Source organism: Physeter macrocephalus, chromosome 6, assembly GCF_002837175.3.
Source record: "Physeter macrocephalus isolate SW-GA chromosome 6, ASM283717v5, whole genome shotgun sequence".
Lineage (NCBI taxonomy): Eukaryota > Metazoa > Chordata > Mammalia > Artiodactyla > Physeteridae > Physeter > Physeter macrocephalus.
This window is the reverse complement of record NC_041219.1, coordinates 73,009,280-73,020,200: the sequence shown is the minus strand read 5'-3', so window position 1 is coordinate 73,020,200 and position 10,921 is coordinate 73,009,280. Positions and strand designations below refer to the sequence as shown.

Sequence of the window (10,921 nt, the reverse complement as noted above, 5' to 3'; positions counted from 1 at the left end):
ATTTGTATGGAGACACAAAAGACCCCAAACAGCCAAAGCAATCTTGAGGGAAAATAACAGAGCTGGAAGAATCAGACTCCCTGACTTCAGACTATACTACAAAGCTGCAGTAATCAAGACAATACGGTACTGGCACAAAAACAGAAATATAGATCAATGGAATAGGATAGAAAGCCCAGAGATAAACCCACGCACCTGTGGTCTCCTAATCTATTACAAAGGAGGCAAGGATGTACAATGGAGAAAAGACAGTCTATTCAATAAGTGGTGCTGAGGAAACTGGACAGCTACATGTAAAAGAATGAAATTAGAACACTCCCTAACACCATACACAAAAATAAACTCAAAATGGGTTAAACACCTAGATGTAAGATCAGACACTATAAAACTCTTAGAGGAAAACATAGGAAGAACACTCTTTGAAATAAATCACAGCAAGATTTTTTTGACCCACCTCCTAGAGTAATGGAAATAAAAACAAAAATAAACAGATGGGACCTAATGAAACTTAAAAGTTTTTGCACAGCAAAGGAAACTATAAACAAGAGGAAAAGACAACGCTGGAGTAGGAGAAAATATTTGCAAACAAATCAACGGACAAAGGATTAATCTCCAAAATATATAAACAGCTCATGCAGCTCAATATTAAAAAACCAAACAACCCAATCAAAAGATGGGCACAAGACCTAAATAGACATTTCTCCAAAGAAGACATACAGATGGCCAAGAGGCACATGAAAAGATGCTCAACATCATAATCATTAGAGAACTGCAAATCAAAACTACAATGAGGTATCACCTCACACCGGTTAGAGTGGGTATCATCAGAAAATCTACAAACATCTGATGCTGGAGAGGTGTGGAGAAAAGGGAACCCTCTTGCACTGTTGGTGGGAATGTAAATTGATACAGCCACTATGGAGAACAGTATGGAGGTTCCTTAAAAAACTAAAAGTAGGGCTTTCCTGGTGGCGCAGTGGTTGAGAGTCTGCCTGCCGATGCAGGGGACACGGGTTCGTGCCCCGGTCCGGGAAGATCCCACATGCCGCCGGGAGAGGCCACAACAGTGAGAGGCCCGCGTACCGCAAAAAAAAAAAAAAAAAAAAAAAACTAAAAATAGAACTACCATATGACTCAGCAATCCCACTACTGGGCATATACCCTGAGAAAACCATAATTTAAAATGACACTTACACCCCAATGTTCATTGCAGCACTGTTTCAATAGCCATGGCATGGAAGCAACCTAAATGCCCATTGACAGATGAATGCATAAAGAAGATGTGGTACATATATACAATGGAATACTACTCAGCCATAAAAAGGAATGAAGTTGGGTCATTTGTAGAGATGTGGATGGACCTAGAGACTGTTATACAGAGAGAAGTAAGTCAGAAAGAGAAAAACAATATCGTATATTAATGTATATATGTGGAATCTATAAAAATGGTACATATGAACCGGTTTGCTTGGCAGAAATAGAGATACAGATGTAGAGAACAAACGTATGGACACCAAGTGGGGAAAGCTGGGGTGGGGTGGGGTGGGGTGGTATGAATCGGGAGGTTTAAGAATTTGGAAAGAAAGACGTAAAAAAGACCCATTATGGTTTTTCATAAAGTTTTACCCTGAGTAAGTAGCTGTAAGAAATCTCCTTGTCTTGTGATTAAATATATAGTTTAGAGTTATCTTTATTTTTTAATATCAAAAAGAGGTAAAGTGTTTACTTGCTGGGATTCTTCCTGCTGGTGCAATTTTTGTAACATTTTGCCTACTATCTGGAAAACAAGATTAGCCTCTCTATTTAGAGGCTAATTTTACTCGGGTCATGTCGGCTCTTTGTGGATTCATTCACTAACCACTTACTATATATGTAAAAATGCACCGGGCACTGTTGGTTAAGCAAGCTTAACCTTTATGCACTGATACCCACTGTCTTCTGCCAGAGTGACTTCTGTTTTGCCTTAAGTGTGCCAGGTTAGGCATGAGATTTAAACTTATATCAGCTTATCATTTGTTTTCTCTCTCGACATACTTTCACCCTTTTTACTCTTGTACTTTCACCAGATGTGGTCCATCTCTTCACTTGGTGATGCATCTCATGTGATTCAGCCAGTTTCTTTAACACCCTTTGTCCCATCAAAAAGCTGTATCTTTTAAATTACTTTCCGAAAGAGACCATGTTTCCAGAAACTTTTGGATGTGGCACACCTGGTTTAATTCAGAAGATGTATTCCCAAAAATGATAGGATCATTTCTATGTGGGTTTATCGGAGGACAGCCTTAAGGAGATGTTCTCCAGACAATCAACACGGACAGTCTCCCTTTGCTGGTCAGTCCTCCAGCTTGCAGTGATGTTTATGATGTTTATGAAGGTCAAAGGACTTTCAAATATAAGTAAGTGCTTCATGATATTTATTCTCTGATTCCTAAGTCATTTTCTTGAAGACACATTGTGGCCTGCTTATCTCCTTACCACCTTTTTTAGGTGTGAGTATTGCTTGCATACTTTTTGACTTTTGTCAGATGTTATGGGTCAAAACTGTTCACCATAACACACAATAAATAGTAGAAACAACAGCCATAGCGTAGTAAACAATACATGTTTTAGAACCCACTCAACTCAGGAAAATGAGGTAGAGTACTCTTTGGCAGAGGACCTTTGCAATATGGTGGACTAATGCTCTTTAGCCAGGAATATGTGTACAGTACAGTGTGTTGGCTAGATCTCACTGACCGAGAAGGTACCTAGAGCATGGGTGGGGTGGGGCGGGGAGGAGGGGAGACATAGATACGCATAAAGTTTATTGTAATGCATATGTGTGTGTATATTACATAGGCACACATATACACAAGTTACTTTTTAAAAGAAACTATTTCAGAGATTTACAGAAATTTAATGAATCAGCACTGTGTGCAGCATTATCAAATTGGGTCTATGTGTATTCCCTACATGTGAATTTCCAGAAAATGCTTAAGTGAATGCTCCCGACAAATTATAATTAGGTTTAGATTGTCCACCTGGTGTTTCATTTCTTTCTACAATAAAGTTAGTTGATGATATTTTCATTTACAGTTGACAACTGAGAAAACAGAAACCTGGCTATATCATCCAACGGATTCCACTGGGCCCTGTTGCCTCTCAGAATTCAGTGAAACTCAGGTATTTGGATGATGAAACAATTATTTACAATTTTAGTTTACTTTGCCATGTCATTCCTTACAAATCATCTGTTTGCTGCCTTCTAAGTGCCATGTGCTTACTTTTAATTAAAATCCTAAAGAAGGGGCTTCCCTGGTGGCACAGTGGTTGAGAGTCCGCCTGCCGATGCAGGGGACACGGGTTGATGCCCCGGTCCGGGAAGATCCCCCATGCCGCAGAGCGGCTGGGCCCGTGAGCCATGGCCGCTGCGCCTGCGCGTCCGGAGCCTGTGCGGTGCATTGTTGGCTAGACCCTTTATAAAAATGTGTAACACAAACTTGTACATTGTGAATATTTATGGAATTATCCTATAAAGAAACTGAGCTTTCAAAAAAATCTGAACAAGCTATACTTCATGAGGAAAAATCTAGTTTATAAAAGAGAAATGTATCAGATAATCTATTGTAATGATTAAGTGAATGAACTTGTGAAAACATGAATTGGCTATAAAATGTCATAAAATGTAGCAGATTAAGCTACTTTTTTTGAAGTCTTGCCAGATTTTTTAAATGAGTTAATATATTGCTTTTTAACAAAGAATTCCTGCAGGCAGAAAAGAAATTATATCTGACTTAAAAATTCCCATCATGCTTCATTCTCTGGTGTACTTTTGCAGCCTTGATGGATTTGTTACATAATCAGCTTTCAATGGCTTCTTTTATTATAAAACAGAGCATTATTTCCTAAAACAGCCCCACTCCCTTTTTTTTTTTTTCTTCCCTCAGTTTCTGAAATTACAAATGCATTTAAACAATGATCAAGTCATGCTGCAGCAGGCACAGGGAACAAATGAACAACTGCAGCAAGAAATTGCTAAACTTGGGTCTGAAATGCCAGCATTGGAGAAAAACCTGAGATCAATAGTGCTCAAAAGTGTGAGCTGATGGAATATAGGATATAACTCCATTGGGCTTCCTACCTGCTATTTATGCTTGCTCTTCACATAACCCATGGACAGTTGGCATTATGGAAAACATTATAAAACAGTTACTTGCCATTTCTAACTGTGCTGCGTATTTGAAAAGTGTACAGATGCAGCTGTCATACTTTTTTTTAAAACTACTGGGCTATATAATAATTAGAAAGAGAGATGGAATTTAATTAATGCAATAATAAAAACTATCTGACTTAAAATTTGCTTTACAATCAACCCAACATGTAGTAGATAGAACTCCTTAAACTCAAGGTATCCTTGAACCTTCAGATCCCATTGAAAATATGTTGCTGCTTTTTATTTATTTCAGATCAAACATCTTAACCTTTCTCCACGTATTATATTAATTACCCCCAGACTAACTCAATGTACTTTTCTCAGCAACAAAAGCCAGATTTCTCACTACAAAATGAGAGACATTTTCTTACAATCATGAGTTGTTTAGAATTTACCAAAGATATGAAGGTTATATAAGTATCACCAGCTATTGCTACAAACTCTTTTAATCTAATGTTACTAGACAAAAAGAATAATTCATGTTATCTAGTGATAACAATTCCATAACAATGTGAATATGCTTAATGCCGCTGAACTGTACATTTTAAACATTGTTAAAATAGTCAATTTTGTATTATATATATTTTGCTATAATTTTTAAAAAACACAAAAAAATTTAAAGTATAACTATGCAGTGTTCCCTGGACCCCCACTACCAAGTTTAAGAAGAACACTTTACTTAACTTTGCCATCTTATGAGAGTCCTTCTAAGGTCTCATCTTTCCACTTCTGTCTTAACAGCCCATCCCTGTCCTGACGTGAATTTTGTGTTCCTGTTCCCTTGTTGTATTGTTTAGTCTTGCATGTCAAAGAGCTTTGTAAGTGGAATCTCATGCCATGTATTTTTCTGCAATAGCTTTTTTGTTTAATCTTTAATCCCTGAGATTCATTCACATTGTTACATGTAGTTGTATTTCACTATTTTCACTGTTATATAATATTTTATCCCATGGGTATACCATAATCTAGTTATTTGTTTATGGTTGATCTTTGGGTTGCTTCTCTTTTATCCTTTTTCTTTTTCTTTTCTTTGGTTATTACATAGAGTGTTGCTATGAGTCTTTTTTCTCCCTGTATATATGGGCAAAATTTTTTATAGTGGTATTTTAGCTGTCCCTGGAACAAATGGCTGCTCCATTGATTTCCCTACCTCGCTGTGCAGAGTTTATTCAGTAGCCATACAATCTGACAAACATAGAGATGCCTTATTTTGTAGTCAGACAGACCCAGTTTCAAATACTTCCTCCTTCACTTAGCAGATATATGAAGTTAGATAAGGTCTCTGGGCTTCGATTTCCTTATCTCTATCTTGGGACTAATAGTAGCTGCCACACAGCGTTTTGGAGTAGATTTAATTAGATAAGCTACTTAAAGAACTAATTATTTAATACATGCTTATTAAATAGTAATTATTAGTGGTATTATAATTACAGAATAGATGGCTGTACCAAGAATCACTGTGCAGAGATACTTCAATTTTATTCAAACAAAGGAGTAGGAATTTAAACTCCAGGGAAGATAAAACTTACTGCAGTCAGATCTCAGAGCTAGGAGCAGTAAGACAAATGAGTTGGTGCCGAAGCACCGGGGCCGACACCCATGAGGTGAGACAAGGGTACAAAATGTCCTCACCTTCTCCATTGTCCCCAAATACCCATTAGACTTCTAGTTTAATCCAGCTGTGCCACAATAAGCAATAAGGAATAGAGTAATTAGGGAGACGGTGGCACAAGAGCACATTTTATTCCCTTATTGCACTTGGAGGGTGGAGTGGAATCCTTCCCCATCTCCCTATTCATGTTGAGCTCATGGATAGCACAGATATCTTGTGATTAACCCTAAATCATGAGCAAAAAAGACATATTGCTGCCCTTGAGGAGTTTATAATCTAGTTTATAATCTAGGGAAGATAGCAATCCCTATGAAACAATTCGAGAGTAATGAAGAAAAGGTAATTGTCCAACTGTGGGGTTTAATTTAATAGCTACATCCTAGAAAAAGCTAATTGATATAATAAAGCATTATTAATTAAAATTGGCTATATGTTTCAAAATTTACCACTTGTTTTTAAAAAAGGCAAACGTGCTTTTAATCCAGTATTTTGTTTCCTATCCGAATATCATCAGTGGTGGTGCAACCTGATGTCATATCCACTTCAAGTTAATTTGCTGCATTGTCTTTGTATTCATCATTATTTTAAAAAGTAGTTGTTCATTTGATTGACAGGAAAGGTGGATCAACTCTTTGCAGCTTAAGTGAATTAACCTGGCCAAGGTTACCTACAGACAGGGAGTCATTTTCACAGACAGAGCTGAAATATTTAAACTTGTAGCTCTATACTTCTCCATCCCCCTGCTTTTCCAGCTCAAGTGAATATCTGTTTTTGTCTGGGAAGTTTAAGTAAGGCATCGTGTTGGTGACAGGGTGAATGGCTCTCACAAGGAGCCCGAACTCTGGCTTCTCAGTGCGAGCCTGAGCCTGCCTCTCCGCCAGGATGCTTTGCTCCTTATCCGAGGAACGAAGACAAGTGGACGTAGGTCCCACTGTGCTGCAGTGCCTTCAAAAATACAGCACCTGTGAAATATAAATCAAGACTTCCATTTCTGAAGCAATTGCAGCAACTGTTTAGCCCAGAGGATGGGTACAGTTTAAGAAGATAATTTGCAAAAGCCTTTCAAGAGTCATTTTACATTAAGATACTCAGAAAACAAATGACTGAAAGAAACAAAAGCATTGGCCCCTCCATTGTAAAATTTAAGATGTATCTCTACTTATACAACTTGTTCTGAAATAAGGCTATTATTCTCCCCAGGTGGCAAATGTAGATGTAAACACCCAGCTAACAAAGTCCTCCTCTCTGAGTGTATACATTGCCTTGTTTCCAAGAATAATGGTTTGGTGAAGGTGTCAGCTGTCATACTTACAGCCATCACTCATGCTACATTTGAGATGATGTGCTGTGTGCTCGTCCATGCTCAGGGCAGGATGCTTATCATCCGACCAGGAAATGAGGCTTCTGACATTCTTTTTGGCTGTTAAAAATAAAACGCCTAAATATGTGTGCTAGCTCACTGCTGAGTAAGCATCTTCATTCACAGTACACCTTTGATAATCTTTCCTGAGGTCATTAGGGGATGTGTGCTCCTCTGACCACAGTTGAAAGCACTTGGGTACAGCTAGCCTGTCTTCATTGCTTAAAGACGGTGACTGCTTTTAGAAAAGGAAATATTCTAATAAAAAGAGACACGCTTAAAAAGAGGTAAACCAGAGCATTGATTTCCACTATAATTCTTGTGTTGTGTTCAGCAAAGCAAATAATTCTACAAGTAATTAGGGCATACCACCTCTTTAAGGTTTTCATATATTCAAGTATTTTTCTCATGTGCTTCCTTCTAAAATAATTCCTTATTATTGAATTAAAATCTATTGAAATCAAATGTGAATCTGAATTTGTTTCATACTAGAGAAAGTGGAGAGGAACTATTTCACACTGATTGGCCCATCAGAAAAAACTTTCGATAGAAAGATTTGTTATCATTTTCCCAAAGGATCTATCTTGGGAATCACCATTGGCGTGTGTGATGGAATGGCCCAATTGTTTATTATTGAGATATAAATGACACATAACACTGTACTGCTTTCAGGTGTATGGAATGGCGTAGTTCTGATAAAGGCAGTTGGTTAGGTATCTGGTCTTGTTTTTGCTCTTTCACCTCAACAGATGATGTCACCTTGTTATGGTTCTTCTCTAGTTACTTGATCAATGTCCATCAGGTTTCTAGATAAAGAAATGTTTCCAGAGTTTATGCCTCTGCTTGTGGATAAGTCAGTTTTTAGCATCAAAATGTCAAAGAGCTGTTGTGTTAGAAGATGAGGGACTCCAAACGGCAGGTAGCTGGTGGTTGAGTTTTCAGATGTTTTCTGTGATGCTGAGTTAGAGGGCACATGACAGGCTCCCTCCCTACTCATTACCGAATTCTAGATTCTTCCTCACTACTTGAGTGTGGTGGGGGTCAGTAGCATCCTTGATCCTGGAAGTTTGTTAGAGATGCAAAACCTCAGACCCCACCCTTAGGTCTACTGAATCAGAATCTGCATTCTAAAAAGATCTCCAGCTGACCTATAGGCACGTGAAAGTTTGAGAAGCTTTTCTCTACTGAATCAAAGATTCATTCTGTTTGGACTTTGCTAACCCCTCCCTTTGCCCTATTACTTTAAGCCATTCCAAATAGTCTTTACTATTCAATTTAATTACCTACAGATAGGGATTACATGTTAGATTCTGCCTTTTCTGGTAGAATATGAACTCAGGATTAAAGAATTGCAATACAAAAACTGGGACATTTATAAACTAAGTCTTAGACATTCTAAGAGTGTTACATTAAAAATGTATTCTTAATGGATTGGTCTACTCAAAACTACTGGCTAAATACAATACTTCTTAAGTAATGATAATTACAGTAATAATATTCATACATGAAATAGGAGAATGAGAATTCTTTTTACCTCGGAATTTCTGTATTTTGTGCTTTTGTTGGTATAATAATTGCCATCACATTGGCAAAGGATCATATTGATTTAAACCTGAAGAAAATAGGTAAATAGATGCCAAAGTCTTAGGGAAGGTTCCTGAAGATAATGTCCTCAGCATTTGAAAATTTAAATGAAAATGTTTCTTCTTTTCTCTTCTTGAAGCTGGATACCATGGATAGTTTTTGAGTCACACATGTCTGTGTCACAGAAGGCCTAGGCTTCTTTGGGGGAATGTCGCAGTTCTATTGGCTCAAGCCACATTCATAATCCTGGGATAGTCTCTTCATTTGACCACCCTAGGATAACATCAGTAATAGTGATTTCAGCTCAAATCTCTGTAAGCATGTTATATTAGATGGCGTCAAAGTTTTATGAAAAGAAAAGAAAAAATTTTTCAAAAGTAAGCAAATAGGCAAATTACAGTACTCTAACACCCCACAAGGAAAATTATTTCCTGTATGCTAATCACTGTTAATTACTTAGTGTACATTATCTTCAATTCTGTTACATAGGCACCGTTATTCTTAGAGTTCGAGAAACTGGGGCTCGGGAATTCCCTGGCAGTCCAGTTGTTAGGACTCGGCACTTTCACTGCTGAGTGCCAGGGATCAATCCCTGGTTGGGGAACTAAGGTCCTACAAGCCGCGTGGCGCGGCCAGAAAAAAAAAAGAATCTAAGGCTCAGAGAAATCTAAAAACTTTCCCAAGCGTATACACATAATAAATGGTGGAGCTTTCAAACTGAAGTCTGTACTGCCCACAGATAGGATCTTTATAGGCTACATAGCTGTTAATCACTTGACATATTAATGAGTAATTGCCATTTCAGGCACTAGGGAGAGGCAGCTGCAGGTAGGAGGCTCCTACAATACTCTTCAGCCCTGAACACTGGAGTCCTTGGTACTGCTGGCTAAGAGTAACTGCCTATTGAAATGCTAGATTCAAGTGAGCCCAGGTCTCCGAAGGCCCGGCTTCAACTGCCCATAAGGGGTTTGTGTTCATTTGGCAATTTGTTTTGATAACTACTGTAACTTTGATCAATGCTGCTCTTATATTCTATTTCCTGAAGGTATTTTCTGTATTATGACTTTTTCTCATTTTTATATTCCTCCTCGTAAGTCCCTTTCTTTCCTTGTTATAGGCACACTCAAACCTCCATCCTAAAAAAACAACCACCACCACCACCCACAAACATTTTTCCTTGACCCCGATTCTCCTTCATACTATTGTTCCTTTGTTCTACATTCCATTACCCTCTCATTCTTCTTGAAAGAGTAGCTTTATCAATTACCGTCTATAAATCATTATTTTTCATTCATTTCAGAACCTGTTACCCTCCAGTTTTCTCTTCCATCACTCATTGAATCAAATGTAACCATGTTTAACAAGTTTTATTACGGTAACGTCCAATAGCCTTCCTTATGGAGGAAAACGGAAATGGAAACAGAATATAAACTATGTTATGGAACATCTACTGTAAGCCATCTTTATGCAGTGAATTTTATATATATTTTCTCATCTAAGCTTCATAGTAACCTTGTGATATTTATTTATTTATTTAAACATCTTTATTGGAGCATAATTGCTTTACAATGTTGTGTTAGTTTCTGCTGTATAACAAAGTGAATCCGCTATATATATACATATATCCCCATATCCCCTCCTTCTTGTGTCTCCCTCCCACCCTCCCTATCCCACCCCTCTAGGTGGTCACTAAGCACCAAGCTGATCTCCCTGTGCTATGCAGCTGCTTCCCACTAGCTATCTATTTTACATTTGGTACTGTATATATGTCAATGCTACTCTTTCACTTCGTCCCAGCTTACCCTTCCCCCTTCCGTGTCCTCAACTCCATTCTCTACGTTTACATCTTTACTCCTGTCCTGGCCCTAGGTTCATTAGAACCATTTTTTTTTTTTTTTTTTTTAGATTCTATATATATGTGTTAGCGTACGGTATTTGTTTTTCTCTTTCCGAATTACTTCACTCTGTATGACAGACTCTAGGTCCATCCACCTCACTACAAATAGTTCAATTCAGTTTCTTGTATGGCTGAGTAATATTCCATTGTGTACATGTACCACATCATCTTTATCCATTCATCTGTCGATAGACACTTAGGTTGCTTCCATGTCCTGGCTATTGTAAATAGTGCTGCAATGAACATTGTGGTACATGACTCTTTTTGAATTATGGT

At 37.9% G+C, this 10,921-nt stretch overlaps 1 protein-coding gene across 1 annotated transcript in view; it reads left to right on the top strand.

Annotated features, from left to right (window-relative positions):
• LMNTD1 (lamin tail domain containing 1) overlaps positions 1-10,921 on the top strand; it is a 468,403-nt gene that overhangs the window by 138,772 nt on the left and 318,710 nt on the right. Inside the window, exons 6-7 of the mRNA XM_055085516.1 lie at positions 1,214-1,385; positions 3,076-3,162. Coding sequence (XP_054941491.1) covers positions 1,214-1,385; positions 3,076-3,162 — 259 coding nt within the window. The remainder of the gene's footprint in view (positions 1-1,213; positions 1,386-3,075; positions 3,163-10,921) is intronic.